The sequence below is a fragment of the Ctenocephalides felis genome, unplaced genomic scaffold, assembly GCF_003426905.1.
Source record: "Ctenocephalides felis isolate EL2017-DRISC unplaced genomic scaffold, ASM342690v1 CF-g0.4_SCAFFOLD_03571, whole genome shotgun sequence".
Lineage (NCBI taxonomy): Eukaryota > Metazoa > Arthropoda > Insecta > Siphonaptera > Pulicidae > Ctenocephalides > Ctenocephalides felis.
The window spans coordinates 45,464,072-45,487,008 of record NW_020539725.1 but is presented as its reverse complement, the minus strand read 5'-3'; the positions used below and the strand labels follow the sequence as shown (position 1 = coordinate 45,487,008).

At 28.7% G+C, this 22,937-nt stretch overlaps 5 protein-coding genes across 6 annotated transcripts; 2 read left to right on the top strand and 3 right to left on the bottom strand.

Annotated features, from left to right (window-relative positions):
- Positions 1–2,528: 2,528 nt before the first annotated feature.
- LOC113384792 (gamma-tubulin complex component 6) lies at positions 2,529–11,143 on the bottom strand. Its single transcript, XM_026622551.1, has 6 exons — positions 10,747–11,143; positions 10,255–10,485; positions 9,917–10,136; positions 9,610–9,836; positions 4,022–4,257; positions 2,529–3,300 (listed from the first exon to the last, which is right to left on the bottom strand). Exons 1-6 carry the CDS (start codon positions 11,113–11,115, stop codon positions 2,973–2,975), a joined length of 1,611 nt encoding a protein of 536 aa, XP_026478336.1. The 5' UTR covers positions 11,116–11,143; the 3' UTR covers positions 2,529–2,972.
- On the top strand, positions 8,020–9,362 carry LOC113384793 (isopentenyl-diphosphate Delta-isomerase 1). The gene is made up of 2 exons (XM_026622552.1): positions 8,020–8,516; positions 8,648–9,362. The coding sequence occupies exons 1-2, from the start codon at positions 8,165–8,167 to the stop codon at positions 9,013–9,015; spliced, it is 720 nt and encodes a 239-aa protein (XP_026478337.1). The 5' UTR covers positions 8,020–8,164; the 3' UTR covers positions 9,016–9,362.
- A 603-nt stretch (positions 11,144–11,746) lies between the features above and the next one.
- Positions 11,747–16,166, bottom strand: LOC113384791. Of its 2 annotated transcripts, XM_026622549.1 has the most exons (11): positions 15,559–16,165; positions 14,982–15,216; positions 14,560–14,708; positions 14,213–14,462; positions 13,751–14,088; positions 13,521–13,674; positions 13,332–13,452; positions 13,029–13,242; positions 12,488–12,719; positions 12,190–12,382; positions 11,747–11,924 (listed from the first exon to the last, which is right to left on the bottom strand). In XM_026622549.1, the coding sequence occupies exons 1-11, from the start codon at positions 15,937–15,939 to the stop codon at positions 11,777–11,779; spliced, it is 2,415 nt and encodes an 804-aa protein (XP_026478334.1). In that variant the 5' UTR covers positions 15,940–16,165; the 3' UTR covers positions 11,747–11,776. The 2 variants fall into 2 exon arrangements, with proteins under 2 accessions (XP_026478334.1, XP_026478335.1); XM_026622550.1 differs by lacking the exon at positions 11,747–11,924 and having other exon boundaries at positions 12,307–12,382; positions 12,462–12,719; positions 15,559–16,166.
- Positions 16,167–16,503: 337 nt separating this feature from the next.
- Positions 16,504–19,374, top strand: LOC113384639 (carnosine N-methyltransferase). The gene is made up of 9 exons (XM_026622383.1): positions 16,504–16,637; positions 16,836–16,943; positions 17,017–17,257; positions 17,599–17,717; positions 18,016–18,156; positions 18,342–18,504; positions 18,580–18,674; positions 18,763–18,901; positions 19,118–19,374. Exons 2-9 carry the CDS (start codon positions 16,846–16,848, stop codon positions 19,250–19,252), a joined length of 1,131 nt encoding a protein of 376 aa, XP_026478168.1. The 5' UTR covers positions 16,504–16,637; positions 16,836–16,845; the 3' UTR covers positions 19,253–19,374.
- An 11-nt stretch (positions 19,375–19,385) lies between these two features.
- On the bottom strand, positions 19,386–21,122 carry LOC113384640 (protein KTI12 homolog). Its single transcript, XM_026622384.1, has 3 exons — positions 20,731–21,122; positions 20,317–20,606; positions 19,386–19,775 (listed from the first exon to the last, which is right to left on the bottom strand). The coding sequence occupies exons 1-3, from the start codon at positions 20,996–20,998 to the stop codon at positions 19,497–19,499; spliced, it is 837 nt and encodes a 278-aa protein (XP_026478169.1). The 5' UTR covers positions 20,999–21,122; the 3' UTR covers positions 19,386–19,496.
- Between the last annotated feature and the right edge of the window lie 1,815 nt (positions 21,123–22,937).

Below are 22,937 nucleotides of genomic sequence, written 5' to 3'. Positions count from 1 at the left end.
AAAAAAATTTGGTCAAAAAAATTTTGGTCAAAAAAAGTTTGACCCAAAAAAATTTTGGTCAAAAAATTTTGACCCAAAAAAATTTTGGTCAAAAAAATTTTGGTAGAAAAAATTTTGACCCAAAAAAATTTTGGCCAAAAAAATTTTGACCCAAAAAAATTTTGGTCAAAAAAATTTTGACCCAGAAAAATATTGACCCAAAGAGTTGGTCAAAAAAATTTTGACTCAAAAAAATTTTGGTCAAAAAAAAATTTGACCCAAAAATTCTGGTCAAAAAAGTTTGGTTAAAAAAATTTTGGCCCAAAAAAATTTTGACCCAAAAAATTTTGGTCAAAAAAATTTTGGCCCAAAATATTTGTCAAAAAAATTTTGGTCAAAAAAAATACGAAATAAAAATTTTTTCTCAAAAAAATTTTGGTCGAAAAAATTTTGGGAAAAAAAATTTTGTCAAAAAAAATTTTTGTCAAAAAAAAATTTTGAAAAAAAAATTGGAAAAAAAAATTTTTGCGAAAAAATGTTTTTTGGAAAAAAAATTTGGTGACCGATGTTCTAATACCCGTATAGGAACATGCATTCTTTATATTTAAGAGAATGTGCTATTGAAAAATGCATATGAATGAATTATGGGCGCGACATCTATCGCATATGTAGTAAACTTTGTAGCTATGTAACTACTATGTAATACTAATTATTATAATATTAAAATTATATAATAAAAATAAAGTTATCTTAATAATAATGAAGATATCCTTGTGCAAGAGAAAAAAAACTAAGTTGGAAACTTGATTTGTATTGTGTAAGTCCAAAGTTAAGTAAAACTGACTGAATTAAAATGAACTAATTAAGACTTGAGTATAGATTAAAGTAAGTGAAAAATGAAATCCAACAAAAAGTACATAGTACTAAGTGCAATGAAACAGCTACTAGGTCGTTATTTCATAATCACCCTTGTAGTATTTCTTCTGCCGAATGCATTTATGTTTGGCAGCATCTCGTTATGTTTAATAATAACTGGAAGAATAACTAGTATTTATGTATAGGAAAAACCAACATTTTTCCCTCAATATTTTATATCAATCCAACTCGGAGATCGACGACGACTTTGAAATCTGTCGCGACCGCTAGTCGACTAGAGCCCCGGTCGACCAAAGTCGGATCCAAAAAAGTCCAGATGAGACGACCCAATCAGATTCTGCTCCTGGCAGAAGCAATTGATTGCTCATTTAAACAAAATGAGCAATCTCAACAAAAACTTGAGTTGACACTCAATACATAGTACCAAGTGCAATGAAACACCTGCTAGGTCGTTATTTAATCACCCTTGCAGTATTATACAAAAAATACATCATAACAAATTTCTAATTTTAAAAATATAAAATTCTGCATAAAAATATAATATCGGCGCAGACATCGCGTGACAAAAATCGACCAATCGGGTTCTGCTCCAAAGGATCTCCCGTCACGGTGCTAACAAAGATGGACAAAATTTCTGGGTTAAAACAGGAAAAAAAACGCCCTAAAAAAAATTCGGGAAAACTTCTTTCGAAAATTCATTTTTTTAAATCTTTATCAGAAACATTTTTATAAAGTCGGATTTCCTAGAATAAAACATAAACATCTCCTTCAAAAGGTTAATAAAAGATAGCTAAAATTACTAATAAATAATTATATTGCAATATCAATATACAACACTTATCACATTACTTTTGTGCATCCACTAATATATTGATTGCACGCTAGTAAAATAGAACTCCGTATGTTAAAAAAAAACAAATATATGAAATTATTAAAAGCAAAAAATTATCACACAGTTCACTATTAATTAAATAAAAAATCTTCTAAGCTCCAAATAATAAATTATTCCTTTGTTATTTCAACATTTCATTCATATAATATTGGAATTGATGTTTTTACTTTCATTACCTCTAATTATATTTTGATAAAAGCGCTTTTTTCAACATAAATTGATCATTTTAACCACTTAATGCTCACATTTTTTAAAAACTTACTGTCAAAAAATCATAATATTTTTTATATTATTACAAATGAAGGAATCGTGTCGCAGACCAAACGCGTTGATGTATAATTATATTTGAAGTAATAAAGTTATTGGATTTTCTTACATTAATATATGCAATAGAATATATAAAATTTTATAAATCTCTTTTGATGATGTGCGACAAATTGAGCGACAAATTGAGTTCGGCTGTAAGCATTAAGTTGTTAAACCATACACCTTACACTAGTGTAATGTCTATGGGTTAAACACTAAAATCATCACATGTAATTTTTCACTTTTCAAAAAATCATGTATTATATGATACTTTATCTAGATTATTATTAAAACTATCTAAATAAATTGCAGCATAAAATATTCTACAGTTGAATTATAATATATTTAATATAAAATTTAAATAATTTTCATTATTTACATAATTGATGGCAGAAACAGTTCTTACATTTTTCTAAAATAACTCCAAAAGTACTATTATTAATCAGTAAAAATATTACTAAATAACTTTGTGCCTATACATGAAAATATAACATCTAATATGTAGGTTTCTCATGCTCAAGAAAAATTTTATTTCTTCTTGAGCTGAAAAATGCTTAAAGCTGACTTGTTTCTCCTATAAAGACAACATCAAGATTTTAGCGTATCTATAATTTGAAACATTTAATACGCATTCTCCCTGATTAATTTAATTTAAGTACTAATCTTAACTAAGATAAACTAAAACTTAATTATTTTCATTTTTCATTTAGTTAAAACAGAAATCCATAAAAATAGAAATTAGCAATACAACAACAGAATAGAAAAAGTAAAAACATCAATAAAACCTTAATAAACAGTTACAGCATTGGATCTTATATACTTCTCCATCAACTTCGTATAATATGCGTTCATATGAAGTAAATCGACAAACTCTGCAAGCAGAGGCTTATAACCGCAAATAGAAAGTTTTAAACAAAATTTATAACAATACAACATTGGATCTTGTATACTTTCCCATCAACTTCGTATAATACCCATTCATGTCAAGTAAATCGACAAACTCTGCAAGCATAGGCTGATAACCGCAAATAGAAAGTTTCAAACAAAATTTATAACAATGTGCTGCTATATCTTCAAAATTAATAAATATTTTTTCCAAATCTTTGAAACGTGAATGTTTAAATTCTGGTTTGTTAGTGCGCGGAATCCATCCTCCGGCATGTAATGTTCGGTTGAATAGTAATATTGTTGTGAAGCAGTTATCAAAAACTTTTCGAATCTTGTTGGAACTCGCGGATTGAAAAGATCTGTAATATTTAAATAACGGTCGAAAATATGTCAAGAAAACTAGGTGCGTAAGTAACAAGTTACATTAGCTTTCCGAAGTGTGTAAGTAATCGGCTTAATTATTGAAATCAGTATAATAATTTATACATTTATAAGTATGGCTAGTTTGTGTAGATCATTATAATGCGAGAAACTATTGCAGATTATTCATGTTGCTAATTTTTGCAAAGATGTTAGTTATTTTCGACAAATGGATTAAATATTACACATTATTGAAAAATTAATACGCGTCTAACACATGCAAGAAGTATTTTCTAACCTTACCACTAATATTTCAATTAAAAATTTCATTAAAATCACAAAAAGTTCTTTAACGATCCATTACAAAGATACGACCCAACAAATCTTTGCCAAAAATTAATCAACACGATTTTCGAATGATATATTGGATTATCATATTTAAAGGAATGCGATATTCAGTTCTATTCAATTTTTGATGGCTTTTAAATTTTTGAAATCGGTGCAGTTTTCTGAAAAAACGCCTTCATAAACTTATACACACTTCTCCTTCGTGGCAAAAATCATTTTATATAAAGGAATCATGCATATGTCATTAAACTCAGTACGCAAAGCTTCAGTGTCAAACGACTCAAAGTAACTTGATACGTCGGAAATAAAATTAGCAAATTCAATTTTTTTGGCGAAAACATAATCTATTGATATTCAAATATATATACTCACAGAAATGATATATGTTTGACATACTGCTTATGTCTCCGGTACAACTCGTCGGCACCTTTGACATCCTGCAGGAGCTTCTCAAACTTCCAGGTCGCTGAATAGAGTACGGAACCAGTCTGATATACTTGCCACGATCGAACGAAATGAGACATGATACCTCGCCATAATTGGACGCTTCGAAACTGCGTTGAGCGCAAAAGATCTTGACCACACGACCTCAGAGCTGAATTCATCGACTACAGAAAAACTATATTCAATAAATCTATTCAATATTATAATAAGCATTAAGAATAAATTATGGTTATTGTAATATGTGAGATAAAGAAACAAACATCTCTGGATACAACTTATTACATTTTAATCATTTCTAACTACACCGAATTTGGACCCCAAAAGTTCTATATGATATTGTCAAAAAAAATGTAATAATAGGATGCAAGGAGTATGAAATATATTAAAATATTCTCAACTATTTGCAGTCAAGTAGTAAATATATAAATTGGCGTTTGAGAAAAAGCTAAATTTAAAATTTCTGTAGATTTCAATATTATTGTTGGGAAATGTAGTTGCTATCTATGATTTATTTTATTATCATTTGTTTATACATCCACAATTTTCTTCGTGAGATAATCTTTAATCGTAATTAAACCATAATTAGTAATTTTCAAATTCATTCTTCTTTACATTTATAAACATCTATGCGTAATGTTTAAAAAAAATATTTTGCATTATGGTAAAACTGAAGAAGACAATCGCTTAACAATCGTTTTTGGTGGGGTTGCTGAATAATCATCTTGACTAGTTTACACTATATATATATATATATATATATATATATATATATATATATATATATATTGTATATCGAAATTAATTCAGCTTTCAATTTTATATTTTACTAGCTGACCCGGCAAACGTTGTTTTGCTGAATAAGGTATACTCTAAACCATTTCTAGAGAATCAAAAATATTTAAAGGTGCGTCCACACCTAACGAACAAACACGAACGAACATAAAAGAACGTACCAGAACGAACGGCAACAGCATAGTGTGGACGCCACGACGATCACGAACGAACATAAACAAACATGGCGAGCAATGTTCCGCAACTTGTCGGTACATCAAAGGGAATTGTTCGTTCATGTTTGAACTCGTATGTGCAATGTGGACGTCTCAAGGAACGCAAACGAACATTTTTGTTTTAATAATTTTAATAATTTAATAATAATTTTAATGATTTAATAAGTTTTAATAATTTAATAATATTTACTTTTAATTATCGTGTACAATTTAAAAATTTTGAATAAATTATGAAATGGTCAAATGACGTAATTTTATCATTCATAAATGAAATAGAAAAGTTTCTTATATTATGGGATACTTAGAACCCTTTTTATAAAGTTATCAGAAAAAAACGATGATGCTTGGGAAAGTGTAGGCAAAACGTTTGGGACGTCAGAAGCTGCAGTAAAGAAGAAATAGTAGTCTTTACAAGTAAATATTAAACTTGTTATCATAAACAGACATTCAACATATATGTTAAGGATGAGATTTTGAAAATCGAGTATAGTTAGCTCAAGCCTGGAATGTTCAGCTTGCTCTGAATATGAATGCTGAGGAAAGAAAACGACTCAAAATATAAATATTAAATACAAAAACTGAGTGAAATTAATTGAATAATTTATTTACAGTATATTTACAAAATATACACAAACAAAAATCACACAAAAACCAGTGAAAATGCCGTATGATTAAAGCTTACATCCATATCAATAATAAAACTGACGTTTCACGGAACATCTACGAATACGAAAATTCAAGCGCTCACTGCTTTTAAGCGTTTGTTCAAGTTCGTTTGGAATTTTTCGCGTTCGTTCGTGTTCCTGTTCGTTCTTCTTTGTATTTTCTTGTTCGACATGTTCGTTCGTGTTCGTTCGTTAGGTGTGGACGCACCTTAATACTTCAGTGTATAAGGATGTGTTGTTTGAATGCTGTATACAATCAGGTATTATAAAAACAATAAACCCCATTAGTTTGTCTATATTTTGTCAATACAATCAAACTGCAAGTTTTATACACTTTCTATAGAAAACATCGTATAATCCAATCCGAGTCTTTTTTGGTCTTTCGGCTTATTAATTACGTTTCAAGTTTTTCAGATTCTTTTTGGATTCTGGATAATACTAATGAGCTTATACAAAATTTTCAAATTTTTGCGAGGAGAGATAAAAAATTAATTAAGTATTTCTTCTTTGACCTGCTTTTTGAAAAGTTTCGATGAATTAAAGTAAATTTAATAAAAAGTATATATGTAGAGCAGGGCGAGACACAAAGGTCCAATTTGACTTTGAGCAAATATAAACTATATTGTGAAAACCATAACAATTATATCACAACAAATAAGACATATCAAACGAACAATTATCTGACTACGTTCAGTAAACTGACTTCTACTTCATCATTGTAGAAATGTGCTTTTTTGATGTCTTCCAAAAATTTGTTATCTAGACCTTTTTATCCTATATGCGGGGTAACTTGTAACGGCAGGTGGCAAAAGGTTTAAAGCCTTATTATAATTTTAAAGGTATTTTATTTTACAAAATAATTACATTTTTAACTAATGCTAAAACTACTGACGGAAGAAAATACTTTTATTATGGATTTTCAAAGATTACCGTTTATCTACCCCATTTCAAAGATTATCGTTTTCAAATCGAGTTTATAGCTGGCTATACATCTTTTTTCCTCTACTTTCAAATATTGTTGTTAAACAATGCTTAACTTTACTGATTTTTGGCACATCGGTGGTGGACCTTTTTAATCCCGGACCTTCATATCTTACTATCTATTCTGCGATAAATTCTGGGAAATTATAACTGGAAAAATGTTATTCGACAAAATGTCCATTTGATCGATACCAAATTTAGGTTCTGAATTTAAATAAGATAAATAAAAAATAATTTAACCTAGAAAATGTTTTATAAATACCAATGAGTATATAATTATACAAATAAGATCTTTTAGAGCACCGTGTTTGAGAAAAATATGCCAAAAAGTGCATTTTCATATTAACATATCAAAAAAGTTTATATTTTGAGTCTCTAGTAACACTTGCGGCCCATTTACTAATGTTTTTTTATATAAATAAAACTACAAACAAAACTATTTACTACAAATTTATCATAAATAAATAATATTCGCGTAAAACATCCTATTAAACGTAATTGAACATCATCTGTCAAAAGCGTTTGACATTTCACGAAATTTCCACCGTCCATTGTTTTATTTAAATTACGCTTGTACAAAAATTTTCAAATTAAAAATGTAAAGTTTCTACGCGGATTTGAAATAATTTCTCACCTTTTGGACTTTCTCTGGATTGGCACGAATTTTTCAAGACTAAGACTGGCCAAATCAATTCAGCCGTTTTCGAGTTTTATTCGGACATTTGAAAGAGAGCTCCATTTTTATATATATTTTATATTATATATATATATATATATATATATATATTGTATATCGAAATTAATTCAGCTTTCAATTTTAATTCTGGTTAAAGTTCTAAAGCTTACTTATATATTTTAAGTGAATAATTTTAACTTTGTGATTCAGTTTATATAATTCTTATAAATATTAGACGAAATTACAGAATTTATAATAATCTATTTGAAAACATTTAATATTTTTCGAACATTTCGTTTCGGTACGGGAAGTTCCAGCAATTTGCTTTAAGACACGATGCCATACGACACCACTAGTATACATATAACATAAATATTACGTTAATTTTTTCGACATCTACGTTGTCCACATCTGCTAAAGATATAATTAAAAAGATAATATACAAGATTATTTGTACCAGAAAATAATAGTTTGTTATTCATTATTCAAATTAGCTCATAATAATATCATTCAAATTGCGCGCTAGTCGAATGTCAAGGTCCACATATATGGCAGCACTCGAATTGTTAACCTAGTTTGACATTTAGAAAGCGAAACATCACATTCCGTAGCATTGAGTTCTTATAAGAATTAAAAAATAATACTACTGCATCTAATTAAATTAATTAATTATCAGGGAATTACTAATAAATAATGCTGTATAAGAGATAGTATTTGGTATACGCTTAATTTAAATATAAAAATGTACAAAATTTTAAGAACTGTCATGACTCAGCCTCTGATGAAACGAACAATAACAAAAAGTTTAGTGACTCAAACTAATGTACAAGAAGCTGCTTTAGAAGATTTGTGCATTTTAGTAGACCAACATGATAGACCGCTAGGACCTGGTTCTAAAAGGAACTGTCACTTTGTAGAAAAAGGTCTCAAATTGCACAGAGCATTCAGTGTGTTTATATTCAATGAAAATGGTGACATGTTATTACAAAAACGAGCAAATGAGAAAGTGACTTTTCCCAACTATTATACAAATGCTTGTTGCAGTCACCCTTTGTATAATTTAGAAAATGAAAGAATTGAAAAAGATGCCATAGGTTAGTATTAGTAACATAAATTTGTCAAAAGATATGAGTTTATATTCAAATAGTATGTCCTAATCATGGAAATCATATATAAATATGAATTTATGATTGAATTTTATTCAATGGACTATCTAAATTGATAGGTATCAAGAGAGCAGCACAGAGAAGACTTGGTCAAGAACTAGGCATAGCTGAGCAGGAGGTTCCATTAGATTCATTTAAATATCTAACAAGAATTTTATATCGAGATGAAGGTGATGGCCAATGGGGCGAATATGAAGTGGATTATATATTATTTTTACAGAAGCATTTAAATTTAAATCCAAATCCTAATGAGATAAGTGAATTGATTTATATGCCACGAACAGATTTCGAAATGCATCTCAAAGCTTTAAAAGGGCCTCTAACACCATGGTTTAAACTAATATTGAAAAATCGTCTTATGCTCTGGTGGGATAATTTACATTGTCTTGAAAAGTTTGAAGATCATGAAAAGATACACATCTTCTAAAAATTAGCTTTAAGGATTAAGCTATAATATATAAAAAAATTACATATCTATATTTGTACTAGGCTTGGAAATATTTTTTCTGTACTCAAAAGTATTACAATTTTGAAAATAATATTTTATAGTCCGATTATTTTAAAAATTTTACAAATTGTACATAAAAATAGTTCAATAAGAAGGTGGTAGCTCATAGCATAAGGCCAGTATAGTTTCATAAATGATTGTTTCAATATTATTATGACTAGTCTCAAAAACTATCAGGGTGTATTTCGGTTTTTGAATCTCTTATTAAATGTTTTATTCTGAAGATCATATTTTTATAAAATAAATATAACAAAAATAAATTTATTACTGAGAACTATTATTCTGTTTATTCTTTTGCAGTAATTATGTTTCAGAAATAAATTGTTAAACCTTCCAGCTTCATAAATAAGAAGTATATAGAGAAAATTTATCACATTTACCTAAAATAATTTAAATAATGCTACAAGTAAAGTATGTCCTTGATTCATAATATTGTCATAGTAGTTCTATCTGATTCAGTAGGTCTTTCAAAAATATAGTAATAAAATAATAGAAATTTAAAAAAAAACTGACCTCAAAACATTCTTCTAATTTAAAAGCAATTCTTCTCACTTTCATCAGATGCTGGAATATCAAAGCATATTGGTCAAGAATTGATTGCGGTAAAATCATCGAGAGCGGCCAAGGTGCTTTGTATGATGGAAGTAAACACTTCAAGGCATCAGCACTACTGTGCTCCCAATGTGTTGGAGGTGTTTCTTGAAGGCAAAAAGATAATCTCTCTGCATTAGGATCAGACACTGAAATATTTTGTTCAAAAAGTAAAAGTCAAACAAGTGAAATATTTTATTTTAAATAATCCACCATTAATAACTCTTACCTCCTCCACAAACAATCAAGGCGCGATTCAGAATATCGTGCAAGACTGATGGACTGAGAACATGAGCAGGCATTAATCCACTCTCCATTTTAGCAAATATTTCTCCACATAAAGCAGAACCGAATTCTCCATCAAGAAGAAGTAAAAATCGCCGTAAGGAATAAAAATGTCCTAAAATGTCCACTTCAGATATAAAGTAATGCATAACGGCATCTCGCACCTAATTATGATATATTTTTTTCAATTTAATGGGAAATTATTGATATTATATACAATAACAAATTTTAATTTTAATGCTTTGTAAGCATTTATATCCTAATTTTTATCAAATAACATACCAAGTCATATTGAGCGAGCAATGGGATTTGTACCGATTTGTGCAAAAATGATGTGATATTTCCTATGCTCAATCCTTCAATTGTGGTCGAATCAAGCTGGTCCTCATCTCTTTCACCGCCAAATATGCACAACTGTTTATTATTTAGGCTTACCAAACAATTTTTGAATGGACTGTCCATTCCAAATCTTGGAACAATTAAATTACTCACTTCATGAGAACTTTCTTTTTCCTGGAAATGTGAATAAAAGTCAATGAAATTAATAAAAAATATTTAATAACAAATCTTTTCAATTTTTGTGGTGGATTAAATTAGAAAGTCTTTGGCAATTATAAACATGAAATACTAAATTGGATTCAATCAATATATGAATTAATTTAATATGTAGTTTAATGTAATATTGAAATATGTTAAATGTCAATTTAAATGAAATAAAAAATAAATATTTTTATGTAAATTGGTTAAAAGCACGAAATCAATTTTCAAACAAACCTTCAGAAGGTAATCATCACATGTTGGAAACTTGAAACCATCTATCAAATCAATATCTGCCGTAGCAATATCATCATTATGCTTTTGTATAATATCAATTATATCAGCTGTATTTATAAGCTCTTTTTCGGGTAATTCAAAAGTATCTTTTGATGATTGAGGTGTTATTGGTGTTGAATCAACTGACATATGACCAACGGATCTTGAAGTTTTCATACTGCCTTCACTCAATTTATCATAATTATTACTTAAATAATCCAAACTACTAAAGAACATTTTTTCTCTATTTCTTAAACCTTCAGCATTCAAATTCAAAGTTAAAGATCTGGTTTCTCTTGTAGATTCATTTATTCCAAACTCTGTAGCCATATATCTTTCTTTATTTATTTGTGCCTGAGTTTTCACAATAGGTATCTTATCCTCAGTTTCTTGATTATAATGATGACCAAGATTGTGCCTTTTATTTTTTTCAGATTGTGATAAATTGTCTATATTATTTGTATTAAAATAACAGAAGTTATCAATTTGTTCTGAAGTGCCTAATACTTTCAACTTATTTCTTTTAGCACTCTGAAAATCTTCAACCAAATTATTGAATTTATCAGTTTTGCATACATTATCAATTTTATTATCAACGTTTGAGAATGTTTGAGCATTATCAAGTTCAGTTTCAACATTTTCATTCAAATTATCTTCAAGAATGTTTATATCAGATACTGGCGTTGCTAGGGTCGAACTAAAATCAGTATCACTTTCTGAAGAATCCTTTTTATTCAAATTTAAGTAAAAGTCATTATTTCATCAGCATTAGTCAAAAGTTCTTCATTAGCATCCATGTCCATGTGACTAATCTTAATTTCAATATTTTTTATTATGGTATTTAGATTTGTTGCATTTGTGTCATTGACATTTCTTTCCTCTGTATCTCTAGGGATATCATTTAAATTATCTATTGCTACTTGCTTATCTATTTTATCTTCAGAATTTATAATTGAATGTGTTTGTTGATTATGAGATTCACTCAAACTCATCAAAGTTTTAAATCATTTTCCCTCTCATTTATGAGAAAATTTACTCTTTTTTCATCATTAATACGTCTTTTATTTTTCCACTGTGTTTTTATAGCTTTTGCTTGCACAATACTACCAAGCTCATCATAATATTCTTTGATTTTAGACCTAATAATCAAATTAATTAACTAATTAACTGCTATATTATTTGCATTTTAAATGATTATTCAAAACCTATCTAATATTTTAAAAAAAAATCAGTTGACAAAAATGATAAAATTTGATAAAAAATGAATGATAAAAAAGTTTAAGTTAAGAGCGTATGATATACATAACAATCCTTATTGTCATAACATACATAGATAGAAATAATTTACATTATAATATATTTAATATAGTATAATATTTTCATAATTCAGCAGAACTAACTTACTTTTCTTCTTCAATTTTTTGTTTTTGTTGTTCCATTAATATTTTATCTCTTTTAATTAAAATCAATTCTTCTCTGACTTTTTCTCTTCGTTCATTTTCTCTGATCGTATTACTTTCCATTATTTGTTGTTTCAATATTTTGGCTTGTTGGTCTTTCTTCTCTTTTGATATCTGCTTCAGCCTTAAATCCGCATCTAGTTTAATATGATCAACTTATTAATGAATTTATCTTTAATGTAAATTTATTTTATTTTTGACTAATATATATAATACATTTGACTATAAGAATAATGATTTACCTTTCCATTTCTCATAATTTTCAATCCTTTTTCTTTGAGCAATGGCAATATTTTCAACCCTTTTCAATTTCTCATTTTCCAAATGTACCTGTATAGTGATCAATTTTCCACACATTTTTACAGCTTTGTCATTATATTTATTACAAACATTATTTAATTCCGCCACATCTTCCAAGGACATACAGCATGGTATATATGGAGCAATTTCAGGCAAACTTGTAACTAATGGATGCTGTAAAAATTTGAATACGCAAACAATAATAAAGATATTGTAAATTCACTTAGTATTCAGTACCTATTGACGAGCTAAACAATTGGAATTAGGTAATATCTTTCATAAAACCAGAATATAAATCTGGCCCTACACTGTACTTCTGATTCCAAACCAACAATATAAATATAATCAACTACCGATATGATATTTGATTTAATACAAGAAGTCCAAATAAAATGAAAATGGCAAAACCATTTCATATTAATTGTCGATTCATGTCCCAGAGATAAACATACCAATTATAATATCATAATATCTGATACTTACTGTTGGATCGCAATCTCTTAGTAATTGCAAATTCTTTCCACAATTTAAAATTTCACTAGATATGCTTTTCAAAAAAGCAGGTGTGTCTTTATCAACAATTGTGTAACACGTGTTCCAGTGGAGTCTACTGCCCCCACTTACATCATGTTTCACAATAAACAATTCACAATATGGATCATATAATATTCCAGTGAATAGCCACTGCTGTATTATTCTAAAAATAATATGCAATTTCATTAAAAAATTATCAAAACATACTTTAAGAATTAAGTATATAAAAACAAAATATAATTTTCTTATTACCTAAAATACACAGTACAACATTCTCGAATTATTGCAAATAGTATAAGTTCCACATCCCTATTAACCACGTCATTTGTTTTAGATAAAATCATAGTTAATAATTGAGATCCTTGAGGAAAATCTTAAAAAGAAATTAAAAAACATTTATGAAAAAATGATTCAAAACGATTGAATAAACTTACTATACACCTTTTTCAAATTCTGTAAACAGGTGTCCTAATATTTCAATTTGTGTTCGAAGATCCAATGTTTCTTGAAATAATTCAATTACAGAAGTACATGAAATATTAAATATTATTTGTTGATAGGAGAATAGATAATCACAAACTATTTTTCTTAGTGCCTAGAAAAATAATAGTTATTTTCAAATATATATCTGATTTGTTAAAAGTTTGTGATTTTAAATTATTCATAATAACCTCATATACAAAACCCTTGTTCTCTTTATATCCACCAAACATTTTCGTTAATCGCATTATCCAATTTCCAGCGCAAATAAAACTCTCCGAATACCCTTCAGCACAGCTAGGGCTTTTTTGTGGCAATGCAACATTTTCTATTAATTCAAAGGAGTCAATATTATTATTGTAAAGAAACGTTCGTGATGAAATGCCGGCTAACAAATGTTTTACATCCCTTATAAAATCAGATGTGTCTAAATTTATGTAGTTCATAGTTGGATTGCAAATTGTCCAAAATAATAGTGCAGAATCAGCTTCTGTGGCAAATTCTGGTTCTTTTGGTGGGTTTACATCACCTATAATATAAATATGATATTATTATTGGCTTAGAAAAATTTATATGGCAAATAAATAGACCATCTTATAATTTGATATAAGAACATATATTGAATATGAGATTATCAAAACCAGCAGTCATACCTAAGTGACTCCAGTTTCTGTGTTTATTTGCTCTATCACTGACTTCCAGTTTAGACCACAATTCTAAAGCATCATCTTCCTGATCAGTTAATGTTCTAATTGACACTCCACTACCAGTACCGCTACGAAAAGATCCTCTTGAAGTAATTTGGCCAGATGATGCGGGCTCAACAACAATTCCTTCGTTAGATGTGCAAAATGTGACATGATGATCACTACTTGAGCCACTATTTGATATTTTTTCTTGTATCTGCAAAATATTCATGTATTTTATAAAACACTGATATTCAATATTTTGAATTCTGATTTTCTGTCATTATAAATTTAATTAAAGCAAGGTAACATACACAAAGGCAATCCATAGATTCATCATTTGCTATAATATTTTTATTGAGATCAAAAAATTTTCCGGAATAACTGGAATTCAATTTACTGCTACTAAGCAAGGAGTTTTTTGTTTGTGGTAAAAATTGCCCTAGAAGTGGTAATCCACTGCCTAGAACAAAAAAAAAGATCATTCAATATCATTTCAAAACAAATTATCTTTGAGCAAAATTAAATGAAACATCATTAATATTATAAAATTTTTGTAATGTATAAATAAAAAGTTTTCATAAATAATTGCAATATATTTAGACAAATATGTGAATTTTGTGTTTGTATATATAATTTAATTAATGCATATAGATTAATCTTGTGTGTGTGCATTTGTGCATGTGTATGAATTTATATTGAAATATTATTAAACTCAAATAACATTTCCGTTTACCTGGTTCTAACTTCAAAAGTTCAGTACCAAAGTGTGGAAAATATGGGTTAACAGACTGGCCTCTGCATTCAGCTTCTTGCAATCGCCTAAAGGGATCTTTATAGTATTCTTTATCCAAATCATCATTCAACGAGAACATTCCGATGTTATACATAGGATAAAGAGAACTGTCCCCTACATCAGCTCTTGATTTTATTAAACAGAATTCATCCCTCTTACCAAATGTCCAGGGTACCTGATGTTAGGTGAATAAAACGCAATAATATAATAAGTTATCCATTTAGATATGGATTCATTTTCATGCAATAATATCAGCATTTTCATTAGAAATATGTAGTGATATTTGAATAAATCATCTATTGCACTTATGCAAAAGTTATACAAGTAACAAGCCAATATCTACAAAGTTGCATTGCTATTATAATATGTATAATTACAAAAGCATATGTATAGGTTATTGATATTTGTATGAACTGCTTTTAAACTAATAAACTAATTTTAAGCCTATGGACTTGAGGAATGTCCTTACATTACAGAACAAGCTTCATGAGTGTAAAACTATAATGATTATAATTACCAAATTCAGCGGCTCCATATACTGTAAGCTATCAGCCAAACAAACTAAGAGAGACAGAATCTTTTGGAATACTTCCTCCTTGTAAATTTTTTCATTCATAATTTTATGTGTACATTTTTCCAATCGGTTTGTTCTGTCCATATCACATATTGTTTGCATATCAGACTTCATTATGAAGCATTTTTTCAACAGACTCATATTTATATCAGGAGGATCAGGATATTTATAACATGATTTTTTCAATAATATTTCATAACATTTAGAACGCAAATGCTTAAGCACATTTTCAGGAGGTCGGGTTCCAGATGTTTGCATAAAGACATTTTTGCAAATTTCTGTGATATTGTTATATATACTATTGTCTGGTGTCTGATTGGACATTGTAAATAATCAAATTAAGATAAACTAATTGGTATTAGAGAGATGATTCATTAAGTCTATTATCTATTAAGTGATTTTCAACTGTAGACTTTGCTTTTATTTAGTATCATGTTTACTTGAATATTGTATTTTGTGTTTTATCTTAATCAAATATTATTTTAAAATCAGTTAAAACTAAAAATAGAACAGACAGTTTATCACAAGCTGATTTTTAAAACCACAACTGTCACTGTAAAGAGCCATAATACTTCGTCCATTTAATTTTAAGATTTTTTTGGAGCAAAATATTTCATGGCTGTGGCCAATACATAAAACTTAAATTCTTCGTGTAAGTTATTAAAATACTACATGTAAACACTATAATATATTAAAATTAAATCTGAATTATTTCTCATATTATATGTTTGTGACATGAATATTCTTAACCTTCATTAAAATATTTATACAGAATTATTACTCAGTGGTACCAACCCTAGACTACATAATGAATTGGGTACCAACTGACGCAATTTGCTGTAATAGCAAATGTGATTGTTACAAAAATTATTCATTTATATAAATTAACAGCAATTCTCTTTCATCTTGGATATGCAAATCTAAAAAAATCTAAATTGATCTTAAACGATTCGAAACTATGTATATCATGGTAAACGCAAACTGAAGACACTAGATGACTCTCTCATTATTTTCGTGCTAAGGTATATCGTTTCGTTACAGCATTACTCTATTAGTCTATTAAATACTCAATTTAAGAGAATGGTGCTTTATACATAGCAAGTCTATAGACGTTTCTTTTGTTTGTGTTCAACTTTACTTTAATAAATTGGTTTAATTATTGCCAAAGTGCAGATTAATTATTAGGACATTTTTGACAAATAACAAAATTTAATTTTTAGATATACAAAAATGTCTAATGAAGATATTTTCGAAGACGACAGTTCATATAAAAATGAGGTTGAGAAAAAACATTTTATGTCTGTGTTAGCATCTTTTAAATACTACAGGTAAAATTTTAAGAAAACACATTTACAACAATGCAAATATTTTTTTTTCATATGTTCATTATGTATGTTTCAGGAAATATTCTTTCTTAAGAGTTAACCAAACAGAGAAGTATTTAAATAGTTTGCCAACTTCTCATCAAAATTTGTTAAAAAAGTACAGGGAAAACTTAAAACGCGTTCGTGAATGTATAGAAGCCAATTATAAAGTTATTTTACATATTATACGTGATGTTGACTGTATGTTTCACAATGTTGTTTCGAACATTTCACAAGAGCACAGTGAATTTAGACCTACTAATCAGGATATGGACAAGGTTAGAAATTAATAATAATAATAATAATAGTTGATTAAAATATAAAATTAATTTTAAACTGATATGGCATCATCAATCACAATTCACTTTATACTCACTGAATTTGCTACTTAATATTTATTATCCGTTCATTTAAAATGATTTGGTATAACTAAATGTACCTACTGGGTAATGATTCTTTATCAAATGAAACATATTTTCTTCATTTTAATTTCTGTATCCATTAACATATGAGTGTTTTAAATGTCTATCGAATTTACAAAAGGCTTAAGAATATTTGTTAGTAAAAATTAATGAGCAAATTAATGATTTTATTTTTCTGCTAAATAATTTGTTTTAAGGTACAATCTACTCTCAAACAATTTGTTAGAGATTGGAGTAAAGAAGGGGCTGAGGAGAGAAAACAATGTTATGAGCCAATAATAAAAGAAATTGAAAGTTATTATCCTGGTGAAAATGGGTATGTAATTAAAAATAATAATCATTTATTTATATTATAATTTTGTACTTCAATATATTTTGATCTAACATATCCAAAAATATGTTTTCAAAAGAAAATAATCACTTGTAAACTTCTTCTTAAACAAAAAAAATAGTTGTCTTCTTATTATATATGTATAGGTTTAATAGTTTGAATATTTAGTTTCTTTTTGGATATTTCGTACTCTGAATCTTGAACTAAGTAATAATAATTTATCTTGAATTAATTGCATTCTCTGTACAATACAAAGAAAAAGTGTCAAAAACTTACTTTTCAGATTACTCTGTGATATAAAAGTATTAGTGCCTGGAGCTGGTTTAGGTCGTCTGGCCTATGAATTAGCGCATCGTGGGTATAGTTGTCAAGGAAATGAATTTTCGGTCTTCATGCTATTTGCTTCAAATTTTGTGTTAAATAGGTATTAATATATATCACAAATTAATGTAAAATTTTTGAAATTTCACATTATTGAAAGTACTTCAGAAACATACTACTATATAGATTTTATCAATAGAGTAATCTGTTTATTAATTATAATTACTCATTATAGTTACTTTAATTATAATTAACTTGATCCAATTGTATTTCAAACAAAACTTATAGGTGTAGTATAGCTGAGGATTATACTATTTACCCATGGCTACACCAAAATGTCAACAATGTAAAGCGAACAGACCAAACAGAACCTTCTCGTTTTCCTGATGTAGTTCCCATTCTGAACTCGCCCCTACCTAATTTTTCTATGGTTGCAGGAGATTTTCTAGAAGTATTATTATATTACTTAATGCAAAATTGGATTCAATATATTATGGCAACTTCTCTATCTATTTCTTTATTTTAGGTGTACAAAGATCCGAATGTATGGCATTGTGTTGCTACATGTTTCTTTATTGACTGTGCCAACAATGTTGTAGAATTTATTGAGACTATCTACAAGTAAGTGTAGTAATAACAGCACTTTAATAGATTTCAAACAATATTATTGAAATTAGAGATTATCAAAAATTATTCAAAATTATTGCAGTATTCTAATGCCTGGTGGATTATGGGTCAACTTAGGACCATTGTTGTACCATTATAGTGATGTACCATTTGAATTTAGTATCGAACCCAGCCTGGAAGATTTACTAGAAATCATACAACAAATAGGATTTGTTATAAAAGTAATTATTATTCCAGTATTAGATATAATTGATTGCTTAGTAATTTTGAACACAAACTTAGTTGATAATTAATTACAACCATTAATCAACCTGCTTTTATTACAATTAGTTTTATTTAAGATTTTAAATTTTCATATTAATATTAAATCTTTGAATGAGCTGAGTTTGCTTAGAATGAATTCAGTTTATATAAAAATATTATTAAATATGTTTCAGAAAGTAGAAACAGATGTCCAAACAAAATATGCTCAAAATCCACGATCTATGCAACAAAGTGAATATAAAAGTGTATTCTTTGTGTGCATAAAACCTGAAAATGAAGTACTTGACAATGGCCATAATGGTGCTTAAAATTGATCTCATGACATATATTAATGAAGCAAATTAATTTTTTAAGAACTAACTTGTTTTGGTAAAAATATAAAAGCTTTAATCGTTATGAAATAATATCAAATATTTTTTGTTAAAATATTTACAGGTCAGATAAATAAACTATATTATAGATTTTTATAAAATCGCTTTAACAAACATGTTTAATCTTTGTATATACAAGAGAAAAAATATATATGTATAAATCTTACACTGTACACTGGCTTTAATTTAAATTAGAGTTTAAAAATTGGGCAAACAATTGTGGAATTTTCTCTATACTAGAAGTATTTGTATGCATTTTACTGTATGTTAAGAACTGTCTCCTAAGTCTTGATAATTGTCCAATTGTAATGTCGCTGGGATAGTTTATAACTACACTTTTATTACCTGGTAATTTATATGGACCAGAATTGCCCATTTTCTGATTTGTAATGATATTTCCAACTATATCCTGAGTAATTTTGTCCATTTCATAAAGAAAATTTGGTGCACTCAGTGGGGGCTGAAAAATGAAATAATCATTAAAAAATAATTGTATAGAACGTCAGGCATAAAATTTATTTGATTCAAAATATTTCCTTCTTTAGATAAAACTAAATAAGATATATATAACATCATTTGGTTTTTGTTGTTTGCTAGTCTCAACCACTAGTATTTAATATTTGCAGTTTGAATGTTTCAGTATGTTAAAAAAAACAAAAGCTAATTCAGTATGAATTCAAATGAAAATAAATAAATTTATAATTATCTTCATTATGTCCTCCAATACCATTAGTATCCAGAATATCAAAAAAACATTATAATAGTTTTCACATCAATGTTTTAGCTAAATTTTCATTTATAAATAAAGAAATCAAAGCAATATAATATATAATAGTGTTAATATAATATTTTATCAAATACTATAGCTCATTGTATTTCAATGATATACATATATATGTTTCAATGATATGATATATATATATATATATATATATATATATATATATATATATAACAACAGTTGTCAGTTTTCTAAAATTCACTTAAAGTAAAATACTCACATTTTGTGTTGATAAATTTGGAGCAGGTGGCTTCTTTTCGAATACACTAATATAAATTTCATCAAACTTGCACTCATCCTCAGGAAATATTGCAAATAAAGGAGAATCCCAACGATTTGTTGGATTAGGTTCTTCATACCGAAAACAAAGCTCATCAAAAACTTCTTTTGTATATGGAAGGTTGGAATTTTGGTTGAACTTCCAAGCATCATCTTTAGATATAGATGTCCAAATTGTGCATTGAGGAACTCGTGCAGCTTTGCTCCCACAATATAATTCGTATCTGTATCCTTTTACAAATAATAAATAATTAATAGAAGATGTTTCATATAAACATAGATGAGTTTTAATATAAGTAAATGTTATTAATTGATAAATGCTACATATTATTTAAATCTTCTTCGTAACCTTTACCTTTTATATAATTTCCTCCATCTAGAATAACAACATTATCCTTCGTCAATAATCGAAAAACTTCAGATTTTAGAATGCCCCGAACGATTTTTTCTTTTTGGGCATCAAGATAAATATCATTTTTTGAATAACCTGATTTTGTGACGGCTTCAAATTCAGAAACCACATGTACTGTTTTCTTTCTTTCTTCCTCGAAATATTTTTTTATTTCTAGTGTTCGATGAGTTTTTCCACTACTGGGTATTCCTGTCATGATTATTAGCGGCATTTTTAAGAAACCTTTATTTATTTAAAGACCGTATAACACACAAATAAAAAATTACACAGGCAGTTATGATATTTATTATTTCAGGTCAGTCATTCATCATTCTCTTCTAAAAAGGCTCTTCAGCTTTCAGTTTTGCTGTAAGAAAAGAGAGGTTATTTTTTAATAAGCTGACAGGTGACAGGTGACCAAAGATGAATTAAATTTCTGGACGTCTATGCTTTTAACGGTATTTCAAATTTAAATTGGAAACTTGTTCAAGAAGTAATCAAATGTATCCATAGCTGGGCACCGTTAATCAAATAGTTAACTTCGTTAATCGTTAATCCGCTACAAAAAAAGTTAACTTCGTTAAACGTTAAAGCGTTACATTTCGGAAGAATTAACGCAAGTTAACGTTAATCGTTAATCCGTTAATATGTGTAAAATTACATTTTTATATCGTTGCGTTAGTGAACTTAGAAAACTTATTAACTTCCCGTAGGGCAAGTTATAGTAATCGCAAAAAAATCGAAAATGAAAATTTTTATATATTTTTACGTTTCAGAGGTTCCTGAACATTTTGGCATACCTTAGAAAAAATGGATGTATGTGTGTGTGTGTGTGTGTTGGTATGTTTTTTTTTTTTTTTTTTTTTTTTTTTTTTTTTTTTTTTTTTTTTTTTTTTTTGTTTATAGCGAAGGAAATACATTTACGTATTCAACAGACGTGGAATTGTCTGGATATGTCGGACTCAACGATGTTAATACCGACTAAAACCTCCGCTTTCCCCAGGCCTTGTAACCCCCACGGAAACCGCCGTTAGGCATTACTTCGCGGGGAAGGATCTAGCAACAGCTTTTTCTAATTGTAGCTAAGATGTCATACATCTTTCATTCGCTCTTTTTCTCTCAATGAAACGTAGTGTTATGATGACTTCTGTAACATACGAACTACTGGCGTTCCAAGCATCTTCTGATAAAAGCATTGATTCAATCAATGTTTCTGGTTGAATCCTTGCTTTAAAATTCTTTCCAGTTTATTCCGCTGTGCACTGAAGCGCGGACACACAAAGAAAACATGTTCCGCATCTTCATTAAATCCTTGGCAAGCTGGACATTCAGGAGAATCATCGTGCTTAAATCGGTGGAGATAAGCCCGAAAGCAACCGTGTCCAGACAGCATCTGCGTTAAATAATAATTGACTTCTCCATGTCTCCTGTTCAGCCAAACGTTGATATTAGGTATAAGACGGTGCGTCCATCTACCCTTTTCGGCGGCGTCCCACTGTAATTGCCATCGTCTTATGCTGTTTTTACGTTCTTGGGTTCTCAGATCATCATCGCTTAGTGTCGTTGACCTCTTGCGTTGGTAAAGATTTTTTCTTTCCTCAGCTAAGACTCTAAGAGGCAGAGTCCCGGCAATGACACATACCGCTTCCTCAGATATTGTGCGGAAGCCGCATACTATTCGTAACGCACTCAAGCGGTAAACGGGGCCAGCTTTCCTCCATGATTCTTGGACCTCTAATGCGTCTGCCCAAATAGGTATTCCATAAGTGAGCACTGACGCAACCACTAATGAAAGTGTGAGTCTTCTGCTCTGTTTTGGTCCGCCGATGTTAGGCATCAATCGTGCAAGACAAGTTCTCACTACAGATGCTTTGTCACTTACTCGTTTCACATGTTGCTTGAAATTCAGTCGGGCGTCAAGCATCACTCCCAAGTATTGGATGTAAGGTTGTGATATGATCTCTTGTTCCCCGACTTTCAGTCTAATAGTCTCTATAGTTTTTTCTGCTGGTGATGAGTACTGCTTCCGTCTTTTGTGTAGCTAGTTGAAGACTAACAGTATCCATCCACCGGTTTACTTTCTCGAAGGTAATGTCGAAAATATGACGTATTTCGTCTACATGTTTCGCAACAATCACTACGGCTACGTCGTCCGCGTATGCCACTAGTTT

What these genes read in the sequence shown, in the direction of transcription:
- LOC113384793 (XM_026622552.1), top strand. Translation starts at nt 8,165, where the DNA reads ATGTACAAAATTTTAAGAACTGTCATGACTCAGCCTCTGATGAAACGA. An exon ending in AATTGAAAAAGATGCCATAG is followed by an intron (nt 8,517 to 8,647) that starts GTTAGTATTAGT and finishes CTAAATTGATAG; the next exon opens with GTATCAAGAGAGCAGCACAG.
- LOC113384791 (XM_026622549.1), bottom strand. Translation starts at nt 15,939, where the DNA reads ATGTCCAATCAGACACCAGACAATAGTATATATAACAATATCACAGAA. An exon ending in ATATGGAGCCGCTGAATTTG is followed by an intron (nt 15,217 to 15,558) that starts GTAATTATAATC and finishes ACCTAACATCAG; the next exon opens with GTACCCTGGACATTTGGTAA. An exon ending in ACAAGGGTTTTGTATATGAG is followed by an intron (nt 13,675 to 13,750) that starts GTTATTATGAAT and finishes TTATTTTTCTAG; the next exon opens with GCACTAAGAAAAATAGTTTG.
- LOC113384639 (XM_026622383.1), top strand. Translation starts at nt 16,846, where the DNA reads ATGTCTAATGAAGATATTTTCGAAGACGACAGTTCATATAAAAATGAG. An exon ending in GCATCTTTTAAATACTACAG is followed by an intron (nt 16,944 to 17,016) that starts GTAAAATTTTAA and finishes TGTATGTTTCAG; the next exon opens with GAAATATTCTTTCTTAAGAG. An exon ending in TTTATTGAGACTATCTACAA is followed by an intron (nt 18,675 to 18,762) that starts GTAAGTGTAGTA and finishes AAATTATTGCAG; the next exon opens with TATTCTAATGCCTGGTGGAT.
- LOC113384792 (XM_026622551.1), bottom strand. Translation starts at nt 11,115, where the DNA reads ATGGCTACAGAGTTTGGAATAAATGAATCTACAAGAGAAACCAGATCT. An exon ending in CTTGATTGTTTGTGGAGGAG is followed by an intron (nt 9,837 to 9,916) that starts GTAAGAGTTATT and finishes AAAATATTTCAG; the next exon opens with TGTCTGATCCTAATGCAGAG. An exon ending in GTCAAACATATATCATTTCT is followed by an intron (nt 3,301 to 4,021) that starts GTGAGTATATAT and finishes TAAATATTACAG; the next exon opens with ATCTTTTCAATCCGCGAGTT.
- LOC113384640 (XM_026622384.1), bottom strand. Translation starts at nt 20,998, where the DNA reads ATGCCGCTAATAATCATGACAGGAATACCCAGTAGTGGAAAAACTCAT. An exon ending in TGGAGGAAATTATATAAAAG is followed by an intron (nt 20,607 to 20,730) that starts GTAAAGGTTACG and finishes TATTTGTAAAAG; the next exon opens with GATACAGATACGAATTATAT. An exon ending in CAAATTTATCAACACAAAAT is followed by an intron (nt 19,776 to 20,316) that starts GTGAGTATTTTA and finishes TTCATTTTTCAG; the next exon opens with CCCCCACTGAGTGCACCAAA.